The sequence below is a fragment of the Buteo buteo genome, chromosome Z, assembly GCF_964188355.1.
Source record: "Buteo buteo chromosome Z, bButBut1.hap1.1, whole genome shotgun sequence".
NCBI lineage: Eukaryota > Metazoa > Chordata > Aves > Accipitriformes > Accipitridae > Buteo > Buteo buteo.
In genome coordinates, this window is record NC_134204.1 from 71,471,384 (window position 1) to 71,496,153 (window position 24,770).

General features: G+C 44.3%; 2 protein-coding genes across 5 annotated transcripts; one reads left to right on the top strand and one right to left on the bottom strand.

The window, feature by feature from the left end:
- Nucleotides 1–2,683: 2,683 nt before the first annotated feature.
- DNAJA1 (DnaJ heat shock protein family (Hsp40) member A1) lies at nucleotides 2,684–11,282 on the bottom strand. The gene is made up of 8 exons (XM_075021851.1): nucleotides 11,007–11,282; nucleotides 10,642–10,819; nucleotides 9,340–9,444; nucleotides 9,012–9,239; nucleotides 7,471–7,585; nucleotides 5,389–5,504; nucleotides 4,701–4,801; nucleotides 2,684–3,971 (listed from the first exon to the last, which is right to left on the bottom strand). The coding sequence occupies exons 1-8, from the start codon at nucleotides 11,136–11,138 to the stop codon at nucleotides 3,753–3,755; spliced, it is 1,194 nt and encodes a 397-aa protein (XP_074877952.1). The 5' UTR covers nucleotides 11,139–11,282; the 3' UTR covers nucleotides 2,684–3,752.
- On the top strand, nucleotides 11,187–23,560 carry APTX (aprataxin). Of its 4 annotated transcripts, none has more exons than XM_075021847.1 (8): nucleotides 11,192–11,664; nucleotides 12,870–13,006; nucleotides 13,929–13,975; nucleotides 16,431–16,760; nucleotides 18,867–18,926; nucleotides 21,710–21,936; nucleotides 22,797–22,900; nucleotides 23,199–23,560. In XM_075021847.1, the coding sequence occupies exons 1-8, from the start codon at nucleotides 11,324–11,326 to the stop codon at nucleotides 23,351–23,353; spliced, it is 1,401 nt and encodes a 466-aa protein (XP_074877948.1). In that variant the 5' UTR covers nucleotides 11,192–11,323; the 3' UTR covers nucleotides 23,354–23,560. The 4 variants fall into 4 exon arrangements, with proteins under 4 accessions (XP_074877949.1, XP_074877948.1, XP_074877950.1 ...); XM_075021849.1 differs by lacking the exon at nucleotides 11,192–11,664 and adding an exon at nucleotides 11,956–12,504; XM_075021850.1 differs by lacking the exon at nucleotides 11,192–11,664 and adding an exon at nucleotides 11,959–12,500.
- The last annotated feature ends 1,210 nt before the right edge of the window (nucleotides 23,561–24,770 follow it).

Genomic DNA, 24,770 nt, shown 5'->3' on the forward strand with positions numbered 1-24,770 from the left:
TCAGGTTATGATAGGTTGGATTACTATGCTAGTAGTTACGAAAGCAGATATTTTGTGCTACTGTATCCTCAATTTCTACAGCTGTCTATTCAGTTCATTCTCTGAAATGGGAAACTGTATCCCACACAGAGCATCAAGAAGTGAGAAAAAAATTATCTTATTTCATTTTTCAGTGGCACAGAACATGTTTTGCTGCTTGCTGTATCTGTATGATAACCAGAGTACCACTGAAGAACTAAAGCTTGGAAGAGGTCATACATTGTACTCAATATCCTGCTTGAAGGTCTAAGGGCTGGGTCCTCCTTCATGCTAGCTCTTGCCTTCATTTGCTAGTATTTTTTGCTGAAGGCTTACTGTACTGCTGCCAGTGTATTTCTTTGGGACATAGTTTTTATGTCAGTCACTAGCTTATTACAAAGCAGAATGCTAAACTGGCGGTGTTTCTGCTGCCCTTCCTGCATTAGTAGTAGGATCTTTCCCCAAGCTGCTCTGTAGCAAATGGAGTGGTTTGGACTGCTTGAAGAATCACCATCAAGGGTATTAGCAAAAATGATTTAATAGGAATTTATAAAAAAAGGTGACTTCACAGAATGTGATGGCAAGGTTCACTCTATTACTTGATACATGGATGAAATGTACAAAGAAAATCAAGTTGGAATCAAACTAGAATTATTTATACAGAGACCAAAGATGCAACAGGGTAAAAGAGAAACATAAAAAGGAATATGGAGTTAAAATTGTTTTTTCATGATTTGCACAGAAATCGGGGATGTAAAAAGGTAGGGAATACTCTCCTGTTGAGTTATGAGGTTCAGAGAAGACCCCCTTGCTTTCTAAACTCCTGTTGGTGCTTAGGTGCAGCTGGATTCACTCCTAGTCCCAGATTTGGGGAATGGTTTATGTCTAAAGGAATTATGTGTGTAACAGCAGTCTGAGGTTCATTCACAGTTTGAGGTGAATCAGGATTTAGAAAAGGCAATACTTATACTACACTTGCTATAGGATACACATGTTAATTCATACATGCATTCACACAGACACTGAGAGAGAGAGATAAAAGCAAAGCTAAAGTCGGTATAGCTTAAAAATTCCCCTTGAGTTCAGTGAAAACATTCATGTCAAATGTCTCGGCATTTTTCTCAATGGGCAAAGGGTTGAGCCTCAAGGAGCAAAGGGTTTCAGCCCAGGTCCTGTTGTCAGTTCTTGGCAACGGTCCTCCAATTTTCACAAACTGGAGAGTTCACAAGCTCCGAGAGACATTCCCCTCAGAGGGAGATGCTGGTCACAGCCCGCTGCAGTCTGGGAGAGCTCAAAGGGCCTTGCTTAGGACCACCGTTCATAGGTTTGTGAGATAATTAGCTTCAGTCATCAGCAAATTACTGGAATTCCAGTAGCACTGGTACTGTTTCACATGAGCTACAAGTCAGATAAGGGAGGACTCCCAAGGCTGTCAGGAGATGACTAACGTTCCTGGTTCTGCATCTCCGCCTCTGCTAGGCAACAGGAGTCCTTTGTATGGTCAATACTGCTCCCTGCCATAGCCACGCAAGAGTTCCTGTTACGGTCAGGGGACACTTAACCGCCCAATGCATTACACAAAGGCCAAGTCCTAATGGGAGTTTCTGAGATGGAGGGGGAATGCACCATCACACTCTCTGCCAAGGCCAGCTGCCCTCCTGGGAGCTAGACCTAGCCCATCCTCTACGTTAGCTGTGGTGTCATCAAGCGTGAAGCAGAATTGGCCACGATGGTCTTGAGAGTAAGTCAGGAACAGAAACATTACCCCAACTGTGTTGATGCAGCTATGGGTATGGGGAAAGTAAAACTCAAATGTCCCTGGGAAAAAAGGCTATGGAATAATTTCTTATATAATACACAGACATCTGAAGCAAAATAATGTCCTGTTGTCATCTGAAGGCACTGCACTGAGCTTGGTTTGCCCTAGCTGTTTTGATCCATGTGGTTAAACAAAACAAGGAACAAGGGTGCTTACTGAACTGAGAACAAGTAGCATGTTTTAGTGCTGTTTAGCCTCAGGACAGTTGCGCAGGAGTCTCAGCCCTCACCAGAGGTAGGAGTACTTTCTGTTCCTCCTCCTGATGTAGCCAAACTGTCCTACTGATAGAGCAAAGGCTCCTGCTGGTCACATTTGTACAGCTCACTGATGGGCTCATTCAAGTAAAATTTTGCCTACAGGATTTTATTCCAGCTGAGACAAAGAAAGAAAGAAAAAAAGTAGGTGAAACATGCAGGGGATTGCAATTCTGCAAGTACCTCAAGGAGAACTACTACATGTGAGGTACAAAACCCATGCTACCAGCTGTCTTTATAAAATGAAACCCGTAACATTTTACAAGAGCTAGAGATGTTTTCTAAGACTAACAGTTTCCAGATACTCAAGTTACAACACGCACACTGTCATGTAGCAGCTATTTCCAGGAAGAAAAACCAAGTTCTCGTCATGACACTTTAGCGTCAAAGCAGTAAGAAAAGCGTAAGCTCTGTCCCAAGCCAGATGGTAGAACAAGACTAAACTACTGCACTAGAGGTTAAATCTGGACCTGTCTTCTCAGCATATTTTCTGAAAGAAGTTTTTTTGCTAAGATTTTTCTGTGAATAGCTGTCTAAAAAGAAGGGGGTGGTGTCTTTAAACCAACATCTGGTCTAAGAAAAGAGGCAATGAACAATTTTGTAATTATATTGGAAATGCTTCATCTACAATAATTAGAACATTCATACAGCATTTTCAAGAGTCAGCTTAAAATAATGCACACAAAACATTAATTTTCAGAACATCCTAGATGCATCAGTTGGTTGTATTCACTGACAATAAGTTTCTCTCCTCTGCAGGTTCACATACGCCCACTAACAGGGCTGGTACTACTTTCCATGACACACCACTGAGGGGTATCCGATTTCAGTAACCAAGGTGGAAGTCAGGCTTCACATGCCAGCAGGCTGACAGATTCCAAACCGCATGCGTGCTGATAAAGCCCGGAGGTTTTTACTCGTGCGTGGTAGCAAAGGAAGCTCCTGCAGCAGCCAAGCAACCAGTGGCTCTATATGCAGTATGGTGCAGGACAACAGCCAAACAGTACTCAGCAATGAACCACAGCAAGCTTCACATTTAGCTCCAGGGTCAGGAACAAAGCTGACAGAGAAAGGGACTACTTGACCTTAAGCACAGTAGCTTCAGAGAGCTTATGGATCACATAACTTTAATAAGCCTGTGAAGATTAACCATATCCTTGTCAGCTTCACCTATTATGTGGTTGCATTAGAGCCAGTCTGTATTTAACAAACACCAGTACAAGCCCAAAACATTAACATGTTATCTTAATTGGTACAAAACTTAACTATATCTTAGCATGAATTATAAGTACTTGTGCATACTTTATTAACAGAGTATAAGATCTAGAATTCCTAAAAAGACCACCACAGAATCTTATTTTAAGCCTGGGCAACTGCACACATACAGGAATTACAAGGCTTGGGGTAAAAGACAAGCAGGTAAGGGAGATTTCTTGACCAAGAGGCAGGGGTGAAGTGCAATCAACTTCATTTGAGCTTGCATCCTGGAGCTTTACACAAATTGCAAAGTCAGTTTAATTAGTTTATTTCTTTATGCTTTTAGAAACAACTATGGCTGGATAGAACAACAAATAGCGGGAAGTGAGGGTGAACTGCTTGCAGTCCTTCACTCATCCACTAATGCATACAAAACAAGCATCACAAGTTATTCACTGGCCCATTTATGATGTCTGACACTGAACACCACCTCTAGGGTGATGCTCATCATCTTCATAAACTTCTCCATTATAGTGGTGTTTTCTTTTTTGAGATGGATCAAAGTCCACTAAATCCACTTGTTCCATTTCCTCAGTTTCTTCTATTTCCTGCCTTGTAGGTAGCAGTTTTTCAAGTAAAGACAGCTTGTCTGAAGAGAGGAAGCCACTCTCTGGAAAGTTCACCTGAAATCATCAAGAACTGGGGTTACTCAAGGCTGCCTGAACTGGTCTTTTTCCATCCCACTACAGGTCAAATACCTGCCAAAGTCAGCTTTATCATCACAGATGACTTAAACCCAGTGCTTAAAATAAATAAAGAAATAAAATCTAAGTCACAAGGCTATTTTTTAATGCCTGCAAGAAGTTAGCTTCTAACTGGCAACTTAACCAAATCTTATTCAACATTTCTTCTGCCTCTGGCTGCCCTCTGCAATCACCCTAGAAGCAAAGTACAGGATATATCAACATTAGAGATATAGTTGAATCTCCTCTAAAACCATACCAGACAGAGCCTCCTTGCCATAGCTCCCACCATTACCTTCTCTCTAGAGAAGAAATCAGCATTTTCTAGCCTACTTTTTTGCTCCAGCACAGGGAAGTTACCAATTCATCCTCCCTACAGGATGATAGAAACTAAAGAATGTGCCAAGCAAATGGAAATTCACAAGGTATCTGAAAAAATTCTTCTGGTACTTGAAGTACTTTTGGCTCAGAGTGTTCCAAAGCTTTCTCTGTGTTCTGAACTGTAATTCTGTTTGATGGATTACACATTCTTACCATTGTCAAAAACAAATACCAAACCAGGACATCTGACAGTTGGTATCTCTTCTTGATTAGGTAATGCTTAGAGGTTAAATCTTGGATGAATATTCAGTGCTGAACTGCACCATGGAAGTAAGTTGATCCACTTACCCTGAATTCTACGATCAGCCTTCCTTTTTCATATGGTCTGCGATAAATCGGCATACCTTCATTCAACACGCACTTAACAGCCCCATGCTTGACAACCTGGCCTAAAAAAACAAAAAAACCCACAAAAAAAACCCTGCAAAACAGACACCCAAAAAAAGGAAGGGAACCATCCAGGCAACAGAAGCAGCTTTAGTTTTAACACCCTTCAATGTTCATGTAACCTACATTGTGGGTAGACAGCTACAGCAATATGTAGTAGTCTAATAGGGACTTGCTGCCTGGTAACTTCTGAGTAGGAAAGCAGGCTGGCATCTACATTACATTCTTGTAACCTTGTTATGCTTCCCAAAGGAAGCATACTTACAAATTTATTAAGTGCTGCTTTCCAAAGCTGAAAATGTGGTTTTTCAGAGACCTATGGCCTTCAATTCTCATAAGGCATCCTCAGGATACAAGTGTGTCCATGAGGTAAGGTGTGTTATTATATCACGCAAAGAGAAAGTTACTGCTGACTGCTATCCAAAAATCCTTTTTTGTTTAAAGATTTGTACTGCAGAGACTGGGAAGAAAAGCTTGATACCAGCACACATCTCTTGTACATCAAGATGGGATGTTTCTGTTCCTTTAAATTTCCAGCTTACATTCACTGTATGCTTGGACTTCTAGCAGAAAGCAAACCAACACTTACCAGGATGGGAGGTAATAATAATAGTTCTATTATCCAGCGTTGTGATAGGCTTTTGAAAGCCACATAGCGCTTCAACCAGTTGAATATCCATAGACATAAGAAGGTCTTCATCTCGTCTAAGGCAGAAGCAATCAAAAACAGTCACAGAGAGGGAGAAACAGTAAAAGGATCATACCCAACTTCAGTATTTAACTTGGCAAAGACAACAGAAGCCTAGGCAATTAAATAAAGAGTACTGAAAATTGATGCAGCACCTCAAGCCAGCAATTACAGGAATGATACCTACACTGAGAGCCACTACTGATCAAGTCTAGCTATCCAAAGTGTAGAAGTGTTTATTGAAAATAAATAAATAATAGCAAGGCTTACTTGCATCCAGTTTCACTTCACAGCTCCTTCCCAATTCTAGGAAAAAAGTTGTCTCTCAGCCTCCTAAACATTGCAGCTGGGACAATTAATCCCTTCCTTTATGTAGATTAATACTTTAAGTGCATCAGCTAGCTTCACATTATTGTTACACTTGCTTTCTGAAGATCTGGTATTAGGGAAGTTTGTACAGGTGATGGCCACTCTGGGTTATGATGAAAGTACCTTCTAGAAAGCACTAAGAAGTATCTGGAAGAGATAATGTAATTGTTTTAATTGCCTATTCTGACTTCACTACGGCAGTGTTAGTGATGTCTGCGTGTACTGCATGTTCAAGGGCTACAAAATCCTCCAGCCTATTCAAAGAAATTAGTTATTTCACTCACCCTGTTTTAAAGGTCTCCGAGAAAAGACTTGCCTGAAAAGTTAATTTTAGACTGCGGGAGAGGGGGAACATTCCACTTGTCCCAGAGCAGCATGGCCTCAGCATAATCCCACAAGACCAGTAACATAAAGGCTTATCTAAGGACATTAGAACTGAAGGCAGTGGGCAGAAAGCCGGACAAAAACAAGCCATCAGAGCTGTGACTTCAAGTCCCAGGTAACCACACAAACAGTCTGGCTCCAACTGTCCCTTTGGCACAGCTGGTTCAGTATCTGGTTTCACTGGAAGTTAAGAAAAATCAGCTGAGTAAGCTTATCCAAAGCGAACAGAACTGATTCTTAGCCTGTGAGCTCAGTGTTCTTCAGCACAGAGTTCTGGCACCAATTTCCAGAGCTGAGCACCATATAGGACAGTCAGGCAGACCAGCTGCAGGTTTCCCAAGAACCTTTGACTCACATTCCTATTTACAAGTACAGTGTCAGTGGCTGGTGTTGAGACAAATGCTTTCTCTAAATCCAGACCAGTAACAAGGGAATCAATGAAGAGAAGCAGTGAGACATGAAGTGCAACACATTTCTGCAAGATGACCAGTGTTGCTTTTAATCAGACCAAAACGTACTGGACAGACTCATTCCATAAACATTAACTTGAAACACCAAGCAGTACTGTCCAGTAACATGCAGTACTTGAGATATGGTCAATGCTACTTGAGTCACTTTTGCTTTCGCAAGAAAGGACAGGACTGATTACCCTGCCTAGTGCACTCAGGCAGGAAATGAAGTGTGGGAAACCACCTTTGGTCAGAAGGGTGCATGTTATATTCAGTAGTTTGTCATAAATAAAATCCCTGAGCAAAAGTGAACACACTGGAAGTTTTCTGTACCCTGAAGCCAAGTGGCAATGAACAGCTGCCTACACTAAACTAAATGGTAATTTTGAGGTAAGTGATGGGATGCTATCCTAGAAAGAGCAAGGAAATACTCACAAATGTTCACATCTATTGAACAAAATCCGAATTATTTTAAGTTCTTAAAATTCAAGGTTTGTAAACTCTTAATAACTGTAACTGGTTTTGTTTGCCTGCCATCCTCTTCTACTGCCAAAGCTCACATAAGAGTATCTCGTGCTATTAGAACACGAGTGGCTGTGACTAGTTGTACCAGGATTCCTGCACACCTCAGTACTCCTTTGGCCACGCAAACTCACAGGCGAGCTCTAGCCACATGATCCTATCTACTGATATTTCCAGTAGATAAAAGGTGAGTAGTAACCAAGGAAGCATGTGGACAAGCATCTCATGAGTTAACACAAAGGACTTTCAGACTTTTTACCTTGTAAATACAGAGTGGTCTTTTTGATCCAAGACAATAATAATGTCCCCTGGCTCTAGTCCTGGCTCTTGGTCCCCTTCACCATGGAATGTTATTTTCTGACCATCCTTCATTCCTATTGCAGAAAACAAACAAACATTTTTCATATTTTTTAAGTGAAAGGCAGCAATAAGAAATATTTTTATAGGCACAAGCTGGTACCAGGAGATCTCTGTATCTTTAAATTAGAACATCAGGACCCTCCCTTGAAGTATTCATAATTTTTTTTAATCCACTCACATGTCCAACAGATTTTAGTGGTGCCAACCTGAACTATGTCTCAAGATCATTAAGCTTAATTGTAATGCAAAATAGCCACCTGCCAAGAAAAAGTTGTTAAGGGAAACATCATTAAAACAGCTTTCGTTATACACACAAGTACTAAAAAGGAAACAGAAACACTGCATACAAAATACATTTTGAGAACAAGTGACCAATCTGCTTCTTCAGATTTAGAAATATATGTGGCAGAGCTACTTATGAAACATGATCTCAGTGCCTGCTGAGTGCAAGAAGCACTCCCCCTAGGACTGTAACCATCACGTAAGAAACCCATTCACCCCCACATAAGTCTCTCTGCCATAAATTCTAGCTGCCTCATGCTAGCTCACAGTCTATTTTTCTATATGGAAGGGAAAAGAAACTCTTCTCAGCAATTTCCCTGTTTAAAATGTCAGTAATATATCCATACTAGCCCTCATATTTAATGTTACTGTAGGATATTCCCTGTTACAAACAAACTGAGGCACTGCATAAGGTGTGCTTACACATACAACAGTTGCAAGCAATAGTGAGGCACAAGTCTGTAGAAGCCATGTGCTTGTCAGCTGGCACTATCTTACAAGGTGCACTACTCCAGAGACTTCTCCCACCACCTTTTGAGCAGCCTCCTCAACAGAGATGCATTTGTCACTCAACACTTGCATTCTCCCATCACTGCGAGGGTTTGCATATCGAGTTGCATTTTGCCAGGCAAAGAGTACCTGCAGTGAGCAGCACTGTCAGGGTTGCATAGCAAACAGGGTTCTAAGCATGAAAGGCTTAGCACTGTCTCTGCACCCTATTACTATAGCAGACCTGGTTCCCCTTCACACTGAAACACAGTAGAAGTGATCGGGGTCTGCAAGGTTTCCTATAGGCAGGGAAAACTCATTAGGCAAGCTAAGTCAACAAGTGATTAGTTTTATTTTAATTGGTCCAGCTACCTGATCAAGATTCATGCTTATGAGGCTGCTCAAAAGTAATTCACCACTTACAATAGTGCAGTTTTCAGAATTCATTTAGTTATGTGCACAGGTATTAGATGTGAACACAGAAGTAATAAACCTTCCCTAAAAACAAGTCTCCTAGTTTTTACAGGCAGCAACAGGCAATTTTACTGTACATGTATTCAGCAGTGTTACTCACCAAATCAACACCATGCATTTGCTAAATCTGATTTAGTGCTGCGAAGTCAGTCAGTACATCGAAGTTCAATACTTCATCTTAGTAAGATACCTCACCTTTGTCAATGTGAACTTCTAGTATCTTCTTCTCTCTAACAATTTTTCTGCCAGTGCAGCTCTTACACCGGTCCTTGGGGCTAATACGCTCCCCGTGCCCCTGACACTCCATACACACAGACTGGATTTGTTGCACCATTCCTGGCCCAATCTGGTGAATTCTGATCTGCATGCCTGTTCCTCTGCAATTAGGACAGCATTCTACTGCACCCTTCTTACCACCACGACCTGAGGAGAATGAAAATCGGAGACGGATAGTTATGCGCTACTAGAAAAAAACACAAAACCTTTACAAGTAACTTGTGTTTAGTTTCAGTTTTGCAGTTACCTTCACATTTGTCACAGATAACATTCTTCTGCAGTGCAAGTTTCCTCGTTGCACCATTGTACATATCTTCTAAACTTACTGACAACTGATGGACCACATTTTTGCCTATAAAAGAAAACGGATATTTACTCAAGTTTGAAAGCCTGGTCTCCAAGTAACAGTAAGCTTCCCATGTCACTATGCTCAAGTCATGACAAACCAAGTCTATGAGCTTTAACATCCTGTTTTAGTATAGCTTTATCTTGTTGTGCTGGTATTAGTCAATAGACCCTTCCTATCTGATGTCAAATTAGGTAACAACGCTAATGGCTTTGTCAGTAACGTTCCTCCGTTAGAGTAAGTCAGAGACTCTTCTGTGAAAGCACAAACAATAACAGAAACAAAATAGGTAGAACCTTAGACATTTAAGTTTTATAATGCAAGACTTCAGTTTTAACGAAGTGACTGAACATGTCTCCTACAAGGAAGCAGGAGAAACTGTCTAGAGTCAGCCAAGTACTTTCTTCCTCTCACCAGGGGACTTTCTGGAAACCGAATTGAGTCATTAAATTTTTTCACTCAGGAATTAATTAGAACTTTAGCTACTGCAGGCTTAATTTTGTGAAGGATACCAAGTTCTGGCTTACTAGGAACATTCTGATACAACACTGAAACATTTTGATACAAACCCTTTTTTCTTCCCTTTGTCACTAGATCTACCCTAAGAAGTGATGGGGTCAGGACTACTCTTAACCAGTTTAATTAACACTAGAGTCTTTCCCAGTGTGATTAATCTGGACTTTAATCTCTGAGCAGCATTTTACTGCAGCTTCAACTCAATTCCACTGAACAGCACAGCGAACAAAAAGGTTTCACAGACTGAATTTGATTTAGCTACCTTATTTAGATATAGTTACTTGCAGTTAAAGACCTAGTTCAAATTGAGACACTAAACTTACAGTAGCTTAGTGAAAAAAATAATTTTAAGATATGTTACCATTCCGTTTCCTATTCAGCCTGAGGGCAGCTGGGCTTACGCTCAGCTAAAAGCTTTCCAAACCCGAAATCTGGTTAGCTATTAACATGAGACAATGCACAAGAGATCAAACTACCACCGTATGAACCGAATGCTCTCCCCTGCTCGTTTCAGGTGTTATGGGCTCGGGACAGTGGTTATTTCCGTTTTTGAGATCAAGCCTGTAACTTCACTTCAACGCTATTTAAAGTCTTACACCTACGGCGTTCTCCTCAGAGACGGTGACTCTGCCTACCCCACCGATCACGCTGTAAAGTCTGGGAAAGTGTCGGAAGACGGCACGTTACCTCGTCTCTCTCTCTGCATCCTCCCACCGCCGCCAAAGAACATATCGAAGATGTCCATGGGTGACCCGAAGCCACCACCGGAGCCACCCTCCTTGATGGCCTGCTCGCCTCCTTTGTCATACAGGTCCCTCTTCTTCGGGTCTGACAGTACTTCGTAAGCTTGGGAAATCTGCTTAAACTGCGGGAGACGTACATCGTGCCTCAGACACCCGAGCCTTGAAACCCCGGCCGGCCCCCCCCCGCCCCCGGCCACCCTCCCGCTCCCGCCAAGCCCTTCCCAGCCCGTCCGTCCCCTCGCCCTCCGTGCCAGTACCCTCCGGGGCAGCCGGCCCCGCCGCCCCGTCCCGTCCCGTCCCGCCGCCGACCTTCTCGCCCTCATTGGGGTTCTTGTCAGGGTGGTACTTGAGCGCTAGTTTTCGGTAAGCCTTCTTCAGCTCCTCGGCGGAGGCGTTGGGCTTCACGCCCAGCACATCGTAGTAGGTAGTCTCCTTCACCATGGCGGAGGACAGCCCCTGAGCCGCGGGCGGTCCCGCACCCCGCGGAGGCTCCTCACCCAGCGCCGACCCCGACTTTTCTGGAAAGTTCGGAGCCGGTCCCAGATCCGGGCGCTTTTAAGCCGGCACCGCACCGCCCCCGGAAGTCCCGCCCCGCCAGCCGCCCGTCTCTGGAGGGCGGGCGGCCAATGGGGGTGGGAGGAGGAAGGCGGCTGGCCAATCACCGCCGCCCCTCGGCGGCCCAGCTCGCCCGCCGCCGCCACTCCCGGCGTGCACCGGCGGCGCACGGCACTGCGCATGCTCCGGGCGGGCACCGGCTCCCGCCCCGCCCCGCGCGGCGGGCTCAGGCGCTCGGCGGGGAGCAGGGGGGGCGAGCGGCGCCTCCGGTCGCGCCGCTTGCCCGGCGGGGAGCAGCATCCGCCGCCGCTGCCTGGCCTTACGCGTGTGTAGCGGGCAGGCCCCACGCTCGGCACCTCCAGCGCTGCCGCTGCGGGGCCGTTCCTCGCGGGAAGCACCGGCCTACCGACGGGTACGCAGCGGCACCCCGTCCGCCGTCTTTCCGGTCCCGCTCCGCACCCCCGCCCGCGCCGGTCCGGCGCCACGGCGCAGGCCTGTCGGCTGCCTGGCTCGGCTCGCCGCCCCGCCCCAGTCTCCCGTCTCCGTCTCCCGCCCGGCAACGCCGGGCCGCCCCTGCCCTCTGGTCACGCGGGGGCGGCGCTGCAGAAGCCGATTGGCTGGGCCGGCCGCGGCGCGGGCAGCCCGCGCGCGCGGTGAGAGTGGGGCCCGGCGTTGCCATGGGGACGGGGCCTGGCTCCCCTCCGGGCCGGCGGCCCGGCGGCCCGGTAACCAGCGTCGTGCGGCGGCGACAGGCGGGGTCCGGCGGGGCTGGGGCCGCCGCGGGGGCTCCCTCGCGTCTGCATCGGCTGTGCGGTGCTGGCGGTCGTTGCCGTGTGCCGGCCGGCCGCCCCCCCCCCCCCCCGCCCCGCCGCCTCCCCGGGTGGCAGGGCATCGGGGCCCCGAGGCGGGGTGTGTAGCGAGCGGTGGAGGGGGCCCGTCCCGAGCAGCAGGCCGGCCGGGGCGTGCAGCTGGGGGTCCGAACGGCGCGTCGCGCGTTTTTGTTTTGCGCGCGGCAGTGCTGGCATTGCACTGGGGGTGGAAGGTTTCCGGGTTTCCACCGGGATAAGCTCGCCACAGAGCTGGGAGGAGGAGCGCCTAGCGGCCAGCACCAGGCAGAGGCGAGGGTGCGGGATCTTTGCTGTCCAGGGTCAAATTGGTGTCAGCTTGAGGGTCCATCTGCAGACCGTTGCTGGATGAAGCTGCCCCCCTCTCTCGCCCTCCCTGACTTCTGCCACTTTCTTTGTTTTGGTGGGTAAGTTAATCTCTCAGATCAGTTCTGATTCAGTGGGAAGCAAATAACTTTTTTTGTGGGTAGGCTTTTCTGTCAGACGGAACTGTTGATCCAGATTTTTCCTATGTCTGATCCATAGATGTGAGGACGTATAGCGATGTAGAAGGAAGGAAAATAGGATTGCCCTTTCAACAGCAACTTGCTCTTAGATTATGTGAGTGTTAGTGCTGTGCTTTGCCTTGAATTTCAGAAACGTGAACCCAGTATAGCAGAAGTGACTCAGCTAATGAATGGACTGGCAGCAGAATTCCTGGACCCCATTCCACAGGAAGGTGACCCATTGGGAAGCTGCGTGTTAGTAACACACTGTTTGTTTTGCTCTATAGCACAGTGATGCGTGTGTGCTGGCTGGTGGGGAAAGAGAAATGCAGTCAGCGAATGAAACTGCCACACTTGGAAGCAGTGGTAATTGGGCGTGGCCCAGAGACTGGGATAACGGATAAGAAGTGTTCAAGGCAACAAGGTAAGGTTTAGCTCAAATCCCGCTTTCTACATGCGGCAGCAACCGAACTTGTGAACTGTGTGAGATACAAGTACAGCACTCATGTTTATCAATAAACACCATTGTTCTGTTTGCCTAATTTACGGTGAAGCTAATGGACCAATGTTTTGGCCTAAATTATAAGCCTGCCTTGAGCAGGGTCTAAATGGCAGATCGCAGTTTTTCCTTGAAATCTAAGCAGGCTTTCCTTCGGCTTGCTTCTGCACGCACTGGCTTATGGTCTCCTTTCTCTGCATGGTCCATAGTGTTGCCTGATTCTTGAAGCCATCAGGCTTTTTTTTTGGGGGGGATCTCTGGGTCCTGAAAAATCAGAGGAGACACCAAATCATGGGAAGTTCACCTCCATAAACTAAGATATTGAACCGTAACATGGGTCACCAGGCCTGCAGTCATGTTCCACTGCCTGCACTCTTGCTTTGTGAGTAGCACTTCATCTCCCTAGTCTTCCACCATCTGATTTTTAGTATGACTTGTTATTTTATAGATGGGCTGGGAGAATAGATAAAAATATCTGTGATCTGTAAAATACTCCCCTTCACATTTTCCCAGCCTTACCTTTCTTCCCTCTGGACACAGTCCTGCTCCATGCCTTGCTGTCAGAGAGGGCTGGTGAGAACAGCAAGAACATGTAGAAGACTACCTTTATTCTGAAGTAATTTTGCTGATCCATGATGTGAAATACTTGGGTGTGACTCAGTGTATGGGTTGGTTCCATTTTACATGTGGTCCTGGAAACAAAGGATGGGGCATAAGTATTCTTTGCGTACATTCAAAGGGAACAGCTTCAGAAGGTAGCAGATCTTAAAATACAGCAGTGTTTTCAGCAGAGTTCTGGCCTTTTTATTTACACTTTTTGTATTTACACTTTGTTCTTTCTTTCCAGTTCAGTTAAAAGCAGACTGTAACAAGGGGTATGTCACAGTTAAGCAGGTATGTTTTTAAATGGGTGTACAATATTTCAATATTTCTGATACTTACTGGGACAGTTGTTGTACTAAAACTCCACAAGTGCTGCAAGTGCTGATTCTGATCACCGTGTCTGAAGGGCCTGAAGCTGTTTTATGAGCAACGTGAGCACAGTGAGTGGTCTTTGGAAGGGATCTGACTTTTTTTTTTTTTTATTTTTTTTTATTTTGTGTACCTCCATGGAAAGACTGCACTATTCCTTCCAGATATGCTTCAGTCTCAGACAGCCAGACTTGAAGCATCAGGGAACACTGCTTGACGACTCAGCCTGTTCTTCCAGGCACTATGTTTGGGAGATTTTGGAGCTCTCCCCCTAAACTTGCTGATCTGCCTCCTGAGCCTTAAACTTCTAAAGCTGAGGCAGCCCTTCATTTAAGGTCAAATTGGTTCTGGTGTTAATGGGACCGGGAAATTGAGGAAGGTTTTTATTTTGATGGCTGACAGAGCCAAAGATCAGGTCACCTCAGGGAAGGGATAGGATGTGAGGCAGCACTGAAGGCATTCTCATGTTACTAACTGGGTGGATATAGGTCTACTCTCTCAGACTTACAAGGACCAGTATCCCTGAGATAATACAAAGGGAAAATTCTCTGACTTCAGGTACTGGGGCATGTATGTGTACCCGCAGCATCGGCATGTGTGGACAACACATCAATTGATGTGTTCTGCCTACCGAGGAGTAATGTCTTCTGTAAAAATGCCTCCAGAGCTCAATAAGTGCAGGGACCTCACCAGAATCTGATAAATCTGGCAAAGATCTGTGAGACAGTTTTTCACAAAAGTCAGACTTAGCCACGATTTGAATACTGTCTGGAATCTCAGGGCTGGGAATACTTGCTGGTGCTGGGTGCTAGCATGTTTTCGGTGCCTGCTCTAGAGTTGCTTCCCAGGGGATTTGTGTGTAGCACAGGGCTCCAATGTTCAGTTGTTTGATAGCATATTGGCCTGGGGGACGTGAATTGTATTGGACTTGAGTGAAACTGTGGAACTGTAGAATGAAGAGATACTGGCTGGAATCAGTCGGGTGCTTCATTGCAGTGAATACCAAGTGATGAGAGGCACAGTACCATCTTGTGAAGCAGGCAGCTATCATGGTGACAAAGCCAAGAAACATTCTGTGACAGAGTTTTATCAGTCACAGGGAAGAGCTGGTTTCCTAACGCTTGTTTCATGCATAAGCATTAACCGAAAGCTTTTTGCTGAAGTCGGAGACTCTTAATTTCCCTAGGGTCACCCTCATGATCAGGCAAAATCCGTCTATCAAGCAGCCCCTGTAGGTTGCCCACACCACTTTCTGTTATCAGTTATGCCTGAGACAGGGGAAAATATATTGCTTTTCAGTTAGCAGCTAAACTTTGGGTGACTTCTCAGTCTTTAAAACACTGGTTTGAGGGGAAAATTATTTTAGAGTTGCATAGAGCTGTCAACTGATGCAATAGAGAGGCAGGTAAAAATTTGACCTTGCTGTCCTCATTTTCTGCTAGAACAGAATAAATAACAGAGTTGTTTTTGTGAAAGTGTGAGATGCAAAATGAAAATAAAAGCATTAAAATACAGATAGGCTGTTATATACTTTGCATAAGCTGAGGTGGACGAGAAGTTTAGCCTCTCTTGAAGGAACAGGCAGTGGTGTCACTATGTTTGAACACAGTCTTCTGAGGGCTGGAGAAGGGTTATCACATTCGGCTTGGGAAAGAAAAAAAAGATGAGCAAGGAGCTGATCCCTGTGTAGTGGGTGCTTCTGGGAGCTCAGAGAGACTTTTTTCCTGATTTGTCTTTTTTTCTTGCCTATGCAGGATGGAGTGTGTTGCAGGTGTTAGCAGTGGGCTGTGCTTGGTGAGCCAGTGGTTGTGAGCCTGAACTCCTTTCTCTCTCAAAATGAGCTGAAAGAATGTGCTTGTGTATTTGAAGGTGTATGTGTTGATGGGACAGCATTTGGTAGAAACAGAAAACAAAATGTAGTAAAAAGGAGAAGAAAGAAAAAGTAAAATAATTTCAAAACAGGAAACTTTCTGGGGATCGTTGGACTGAAGTAATTTGTTAAAACTACTGTTACTCTTCAGAAATAATTGTTACTAAGGCTGTTAAATAATAACAGCTGTTTAATAGGTGGTTAATTTTTTTGAGCAAAGTGTAGCATAGGTCTTGCCACAGCTACAGAACTGTTGGGTCCCTGTGACACCATGCCTCTGAGGATTGTGTGCTGACAACTGTGATTGCAAGACTGGGCCATAGCGAGGTGTCTCCAGTGCTGGACTTTCCTGATCCTCTAGAGTGGGTTGGTGTGGGGAGGAGGTGCAGTGAATACAAAACACATTTGCTTTCCAGGATAGTGATATTCCAGGTCAATGGAGCAGTAGTTGGCGATTCCAGTTGCAACATTATTTGCTATTTTTTTTCCTTTTTCTCCCTAATGAAGATAGGAGTCAACCCAACTAGTGTTGATCTTGTGAATATTGGCAAGGATGAAGAAGTAAAAATGAAGCCAGGCCAAGTTCTGCATATTGTGAATAAACTTTACCCCTATACAGTGCAATTTGCTGAAGAGCCAGGGAAAACTGTTAAAGAAGCAGAAGAGAAAATGCAAACCAACAAGACTCCATGTGAGGACTCCTGCGAGAATGATGATATAGAGCTTGTGCCCCAAAAAAGAATGAAGGTGGAGGTGGTGGATACACAAGGCAGTTCTGCAAATCCCAAGCTAAGTGATACCAGTGTATGTCCACATGAAGGGACTTCGAGCAAAAAGGCAAGTGTATTGGTATTAGTACTTGTGCTGTTTCTCCTGGGGTTGTCTCCTCCGTCAGGGCCTTGGCCTTTTACTTTTGTGGGTACTATTGATGGGGAAGCATCTCAGGTGAACACAGAACCTCAGAGTATTCAGAGCATGTGAGGTGACATGTGCTGAGACAAAGACTCTGCTCCTGACATCACCCAGGTCCTGAGAATGTTACTGGGGATCCATTCTAACCTGAGCTGGGTGGGGGGTGTGTGTGTGAAGGGGCTTGCTTGTAGTGACTGAGGATTTAATCTTTGGTTCCTGCTGCAGTTTCTGCTGGAAGGACAGTCCACGTGAGCTCATTTTAGCAGAGGTCGCACAAGGATACTGTGCTGGTTCTTGAGATTAAATCTGCCGTGTTACAAATAGAGCAGTACTTATCTAAAAGCTTATGCACAGAGAATGGAACAACTTGACCATCTGTTTTTTTTTTTAATTGCCTTTTTTCTTTCCTCTCCTACTTTGGTCATTGCTTATGGTAGAACCATGTTTACATTAATGAATGTTAACAGCCAAAATCTTTTGAAAGGGAGTTTTTAGTCCTGCTGACATGGACAAAATAAAAGACTGCTTAGTGCATCTGGAACTCTTAACAGTGTACTTGCTGGAGGAGAAGGCACAAATGAAACCCCTCAGGACAAAATTTCAGAACCAGGTTGTGATGGGTTGACCACTTACTTCATTTGTGAACTCAGGCTAGTTATATTAGGGCCAGATTTGTGGTGGTGTGAGCAGGGAGCCAAGACGATTCACACTGTTTCTCTGTCAGCACTATAATAATATTTGCACATTTTCCTTTATAAGAATATGATGAAGATCATCATTGATAATGCCTGTAAAGTGATCTGAACAGATAACACATTATCTGTTTTGAAAAAAGTGCACTCTAGGCACTTTCTATTAGGCGTTCAGTAACCAAATTAAGAGATATCTGATAGTGTTGGCTTGATCTTCCTATGCCTTTCTTCTTTTCCATACAAGCCTGTCCTTGCACAGTGTCAAAAAATAAATATATCTAAGAGTAGGGCCACGCACCACAACCACTTCTTCATTCTGTGCAGAGCAGCATGTGATAGGACAGTTAGTGGAGATCCTTGTACTTCCTTTGACTCTTGTGACCCATGAAGCAGAGTGTCTTTTAGTAAAATAATCTGTCATCAATAGTAATCAAGAACTGTGCCATAACATGTGCCTGCAAATTATTAAATTCAAACAGATCTAGAGCTCCCTGTTGTTAAATTTCCAACATTTGAAAGACTGAACTTTGAATCTTAACAGTATCTTGTTGAAAGTTTTCAAAAGTAGCTTTGTGGGGGCAGTTGGAGCAGGTGTGTTGACATTTATAGAAAGAATATAATTCAGCTGTCATTCAGCTTTGTGCTGCTTTTGGCTGGGATAGAATTATTTTCTTCATAGTAGCTGGTATGGGTCTATGTTTTGGATTTGTGCTTAAAACAGTGTTGACAATACAGGGATGTTTTCATTACTGCTGAGCAGTGCTTATACAGAGTCGAGGCCTTTTCTGCTTCTCAGCCCACCCCACCAGCGAGTAGGCTGGGGGTGCACAAGAAGTTGTGAGGGGACACAGCCGGGACAGCTGACCCAAACTGACCACAGGGATATTCTAGACCATATGATGTCATGCTCAGCAGTAAAAGCTGGGGGAAGAAGAAGGAAGAGGGGGATGTTCAGAGCGATGGTGTTTGTCTTCCCAAGTAACCGTTAGGTGTGAAAGAGCCCTGCTTTCCTGGAGATGGCTGAACACCTGCCTGCTAGTGGGCAGTAGTGAATGAATTCCTTGTTTTGCTTTGCTTTTGTGCGTGGCTTTTGCTTTACCTATTAAACTGTCTTTATCTCAGCCCACGAGTTTTCTCACTTTTACCCTTCTGATGCTCTCCCCCATCCCACCCGGAGGGAGTGAGTGAGTGGTTCTGTGGTGCTTAGTTGCCAGCTGGGATTAAACCACAACAAGATGTTATTTTACTGTTGTATACCAATGAAAGTACTTACCTGAGTGCTTTAAAACATATAATTGGATTCTTACTTCTCTTATAATTTTTTCCTTCCCTGCTTTAGGAACATTTGGGACACTGGAGTCAGGGTCTAAAGAGCTCCATGCGAGATCCAAAAATGCAGGTGAGAGCTGTACACTTGTACTTTACATTGGTTCCTAGCTAAATGAGCTTGCTTTCTTCCTCCTCCAGTTTACTTTAATGATCTGATTAACCAGTGGAGTATTGCATAAGGGCTGAATTGTACTTGCATCTCTCTCTGTAGTAGCATTAATTTGGGACTCTCTACTATACTGATTTTGCAGAATGTCATTATCTTAATTATCTTCGAGCTCTCTACACTGTCAGATTTGGCCAACAGATTTCCAAAACGTTGTTGGGAGAACAGGCGAGCAGTGCAGTTGCTTTGTTTCCTCAGGGAAACCAACTAAAATGGGGGTGTGGTTTGAAGCTGAGCAAGTAGTGGAAGTTCCTGTTTTCCAGCAGTCAGCACTGCCTTGTGTCTAAGCATGGTGCAGTTTCCTGGTTTCCAGCAAACTCTTAACTGCAGCACCTCTGTGCCATCTGAGAGGATGTGACCCCTGGCTCCTCCTCCACCCGGTTTCTTTGTGCTAACAGGAATTCCCTGGGTGGTTTCTTTTAACATTGGTAGATGCTCCAGATGCACCTCCTTCCCCCTACTTCCCTGTGGCTGCGTAACAGTTTTCCTAGAGCTCTTTTTTTGTTGTCTGCTTCCTGCTTTGGGGGAGGTCAGACTCAAGACACAGAAATCTGACCAATGTCTTTTGTGGTTGCCAGTTTATACATGCTTTCTTGTTATTGTATTCTGAGAAAGCCCTGAGAGAATCTTCCCTATCCATGTATAGAACCTACTTGCATTTTATTTTAAAGTTATGGCAAATACATAGACAACTCCTTCTCAAAACCAAGCTTTTTAGCTCAACTCCAAAATAGGGAGAATGCTCTCCATCAATATTGCACTGTCTGGCAGAGTAAGGCCTGAAGCTTGGGTCTATTTAGCTTGGGTTTCGGCTGGCTGACTGCTACATGACCATCTTAACATTAGAGATGTGTTTTTCCCTTTGTACTTCTCAGCAATAGTATGTGTTCAGGAGGACGGGTATCACAGACACCTGTGATGCTTAGTTCTTGAAATCAGTGGATAAGTTCAGTTGGTAAAGACCTGTGGAGGTCACCCAGTCTGACCTCTAGCACTTGGTGTGATTGTCCCAGCCTTTGACCATTTGAGTTGAGATGATCGCCAAGGGTGAAGATCCCACAGCCTCACTGGGCCCCTTCAGGTGATGATCACCCTCAGGCTGAAAATAATTTCCATGATAACTAATCAGAAGGTCTGTATTTCTTGATTGATTTTTTTTTTTTTTAATTTCAAGTCTAAAATGTTGAACTGTGTAGAGTTTTAGGAGAACTGGATGCCCATTCTCCTGGAAATGCCAGCAGTTTCAAATGAGTCTCCATGGGGAATGATAAAGCTATTGAAATACTTGCTTACTTTTTAAACATGAAGCTTAATCTTGATCCCTTCAGCAGAATTTCATATAGCACTTACCAAGACAGTGCTTTCTTGACCCAAAAGATAAGCTGGTTTTAAAACTGTTGAGTTACTTCTGTTACTGTTTGTAACTTAGCAAGTACAAACTTAGTAAGTAACTGTTTGTGACTTAGTGTTAGCTTTATTAGTTGTGGTTCTGAACTAAACACACAAAAAATAGAACTCCTATCTTTGCTTTTTAATCAAATATTAAATAAAGGGCAATATTTATTCTTCTGAAAACACTTGATCATGATCCCATTCCCACTGGTTGCATATGCAGACACTAATGTATGTATATAAAAATATGACAGCATCAACTAGTCTTGCTGCTGAAAGAATCAGTCCTATGATTTGTGTGCTGATAAAATTTTAATCTTCCTTCCTGTAGAGCAAGACTGATCAGCTCTATATATAAACATGGGAGAATAATTAGCAAAGATGACAAAGACACCATCCATCTCTAACCAATACACACACAGCTAAGAGATCACAAACACAGCACAACAGTTTCTGCTTCAGAACCTGACATATTTTTATTGCCCGGGCACTTGTCGTCCCTGTGCTCCACGTGCTTTGCTACTGTTTCTCTTCATCAGCTGCATCAAATTGTTGCAAAAGGCAAAACAAAATGAAAACAGGAAGAAGGGCATGATAGACAGGAATCTGTTCTTTTTGTGGGTGATCTTACAAAGTAGCACATTGGGTAGCATGAACTGAAATAGCTCGGACTTGAATGTTTTTGTAACACTGGTGGTAGTCTGCAACGCTGAGCACACTATTTGTAGCACCTCTGAGACTTGCGTTTCACTCCAGAAATCTGGCAAGGATGCGGCAGTCCAGTGCATTCCTACGTGCTTTATATTGAGCACAGTGCCATGGTTTTTGTTTCAGTGACTGCAAAGCTTGAATGTAGCCTGATGGAAGTAGAGATTCCCAGACCTCACTGGTACCTGAGTCCAGGTGATTTTCAAGAGAGTTCATATCCACCTGTAGCAATGGTTGGTGTTGAAAGCTTTTCCCTTAAAGTATGTAAAGAGGGATGCTGGAACATCTCTCCGGAGCTGCCTGGTGCATGGTAGGGAAGAGGGTGCATATCCTGGACCAGCTTAGTTCCAGCAGAAGTCCTCCTTGAAGTGGAATGCTCTACTGCTTGATATTTTTCCCCATCTAGTAATCTTTCCTGGCTTTTTTCCTGACAGCCCCATTTTGCACTAGCAACACATACAGGGACTTCTGCAACTGCAATGGGACATGCAGATGGATAACATCTCAAAATCCACTAAATAAAGTGCTTATAGGAATAAGAGATTTAACTTTCAATCAGTAAATAATCTAGTTATTTGTTTTGCAAGGTTTACAAAGATGAAAAGACTGTAGTCATCAAGGATAAATATCCCAAAGCACGTTACCACTGGCTTGTCTTACCATGGGACCCCATTTCAAGCCTGAAGTCAGTCACCAAAGACCATCTTGAACTCCTGGAACATATGCATGCTGTTGGGCAAAAAATGATACAACAGTGCCCTGCCAGAGAGAGTCTGGAGTTCAGACTGGGTTACCATGCTATCCCCAGTATGAGGTAAGACCTAGATGAGTCATCAGGTGGAGACCCTGTTGTTTGGTTATACAGATTTGGGGCTAAATCTGTAACGTGATCTGGCATTGCTAAAGAACAGCTAATCCTCCTGAAGGCCACAAACAATTTGGTGTCCAAGTCCTTTCAGTGCAGCTGTGCACACACTGCGGCGTACATGCCGATGGGCCACACAGGCGTCTTGGGTCCGGTGGGAAATACTGTTGGGTTCGCCTAGCAGAGGTCTGCAGCTGGGGCTATGGTACGCCTGTGGTCCAGTCCCAGCCACAGAGGTGGTGCTGCCAATGGCCAAGTGCCAGGGCATCCCTCCTCCCAGGGCACCAATCTGGGATCGGAGAGTGACCCTTAAGCCTATCAAGTCCTGCCTGGTATGAGCTAGGATTTGAGTCTTGTGTGTAAGCAAGTCCAGATCTTAGAGCATCCAAGTGCCTATGGGTATTGCAGTCAGTGTTCTAAGTTGTTCTCCAGTTCTTGGATGAAGCTTTGAGTCACTCATCAAGTCCCATTCAAGCACTCTACGAAGTTTAAACCTTTGGTTTATTAAAACCACTGTCTCTGCCTTTTTGGAAACTAGGAGGAATACAGACTGTAGTTAGGGGCCAATGGAATACGCAGACTACTGATCTTGACTGTTTAAGTGAAACACTGGGCATGAGACAGTCCTTCCAGAACACACTGGGTTTCTTCTGTCACAGGACTATGGGTCAGACGTGGTAAGACTGACCCAAAAGGCTGGCAGCCCGACACTGCTGAATCATGTTTGCAACTGATAACTGCTGCAAAAGAACTTTGAGCATTAGCATTATTCTTCTCTCTTATCTATGTAACATGTTTGTTTGTTTCAGTCAGCTACATTTGCATGTAATCAGCCAGGATTTTGATTCTCCGGCCCTGAAAACCAAAAAGCACTGGAACTCTTTTACTACAGACTACTTCTTAAACTCTCAAGGTAATGATTAGAAAAGGTATTTCATTACATGTAATCCTGCTTGTGGGTTCTGGCTTGGGGCTTTTTTTCCAAAAAAATATGTAATGAATTCTGTAGTAATAAGTGAAAGGTTTTATGTAATTTCAGATATTGGGGAATAGCATTAAGTACAAGTCAACTGAATTTTGTGACTGGTTTAAATCAGAAGGCAGTGGTGACATGCTGTGCATCTGAAGCAGGGTGCAGAGATTCTGCAGTGTCATGAGTTTCATGATGCTACATGGTCCAATACCTCTGGTGTCTTTTTTTTTTTTTTCAGATGTGATAGAGATGGTAAGAAGCAAGGGAAAAGTGATGGTGAAAGATCATGTCTCTGAACTTCTCAAATTGCCCCTCAGGTGCCATCGTTGCAAAAAACAGCTGTCCACTATCCCACAGTTAAAGGAACACCTCGGGAAACATTCGCCAAAATGACTGCAAAAAATAATCTTACAACCTGTTTTCAGATTTCAGGCTAAAACAAAGACCTCGAAATGTTAGTGGCCATGTATGTTTTTTGTTAACTGGAATGACAAATGTAATGTGGGAAAAAGTAGCCTCAAAACAGCAGCATATTAACTTTGTAATAACTTAGACAAACCCCCGCCCCCGACATAAAATAAAGTGACTTCTGAAACAGAAGGTGTGTTTGCAGCTTTGTTGTGGTACTGCCACACTAATCTGTATGTGAACCGAAGTCTGGAACAAGTGTTTTGTTTGGATGAAAGGATTTATTTTAATTCAGAAGCTGAGGCATTGAGCCCAGACCTAGGTTTCTACTGAGAAAGGAAAGGAACAATGATTTAGAGGTCTTTCTCTTGATGTCTTCTGCCTGTCACCAGTCTCAGTGTCTTCTTTCTCAGTGTCTTCTGCCTTAAGTTTCCCTTAAGTGGTAATGTTGCAGAGGCTAGTGTGGCTGACAGCAAAACTGTCAAAGAAATGTGCTCAGTGTATGGGAAGGAGCATCAGCTACAGCGTCCCCACTTTGCTGTGCCACAGCATGGCTTGAAGATTTCAGTGCTGCTGCACTTCCCCTTGGCTATGGAGCAGGCATCACCCCTCACCAGGGTGCCAGGCTTCAAGAGGGGCAGCCTATCTCTTTCATGTACAAGGATGTATTTAATGATTTGTATATAAAAATACATATATAATATGCAGGGACCAGCTTTACTGCTCCCCAGAGTAATAAACTGTCAAGGTTTGCAGTTGCTTGGCTGTGTATGTCACAGTTGGTACAGAAATTGTGTGGTTTAATGCTGCCCTATTTCTCCACATTGGGATTTTGGTGAGCTTCTATCATTTGATTGTCCTCAAGATATGAACTCCCAGACAGGCAGCAGAGCAGTAGTAATAAAAATCTGTTTCTGGGTCCGGAACTGGTTTGTAGAGTTCAATTTCATTCTAAGCCCGGCTTTGACTTGTTAGGATGCCCTCTGGGTGAAATGGCTTTCAGTAAAAGAGCACACAGAGCTTTTGTTACACAACTAAAATGCTGTTCATAACTCCTGATAACATATTCTGTGGGGACAGGGTGAACTCTTCTTCTGTGTCCCCATGCAGCAGCTTGTTATTACACACACTCTGACAGGGCAAACAGTGATCTCTTGCTGGAAAAGAACAGAGATGTTCCTGTGGTGGAATGGGGGACAGTAAGGGTGGGGGGTTGGCTGTGGCCTAATTTCAAACAGCAGTCACACTAGTTTTTACTGACATCAGTAATATTATGCCTTAATTTAGAAAGCAAAATTTAAAAAAGAGAAACAACGACAAAAGCACAGCCAGTCTAGGAATTCACTCTTGACACAGACCAGGGCTTCACTTGGCCCCAGAGGTGAAGTAGTGCCAACGCTTA

What these genes read in the sequence shown, in the direction of transcription:
- DNAJA1 (XM_075021851.1), bottom strand. Translation starts at nt 11,138, where the DNA reads ATGGTGAAGGAGACTACCTACTACGATGTGCTGGGCGTGAAGCCCAAC. An exon ending in ACCCCAATGAGGGCGAGAAG is followed by an intron (nt 10,820 to 11,006) that starts GTCGGCGGCGGG and finishes CGTCTCCCGCAG; the next exon opens with TTTAAGCAGATTTCCCAAGC. An exon ending in GGCTGATCGTAGAATTCAGG is followed by an intron (nt 3,972 to 4,700) that starts GTAAGTGGATCA and finishes TGATGATTTCAG; the next exon opens with GTGAACTTTCCAGAGAGTGG.
- APTX (XM_075021847.1), top strand. Translation starts at nt 11,324, where the DNA reads ATGGGGGTGGGAGGAGGAAGGCGGCTGGCCAATCACCGCCGCCCCTCG. An exon ending in GAAGTGTTCAAGGCAACAAG is followed by an intron (nt 13,007 to 13,928) that starts GTAAGGTTTAGC and finishes CTTTCTTTCCAG; the next exon opens with TTCAGTTAAAAGCAGACTGT. An exon ending in CTACTTCTTAAACTCTCAAG is followed by an intron (nt 22,901 to 23,198) that starts GTAATGATTAGA and finishes TTTTTTTTTCAG; the next exon opens with ATGTGATAGAGATGGTAAGA.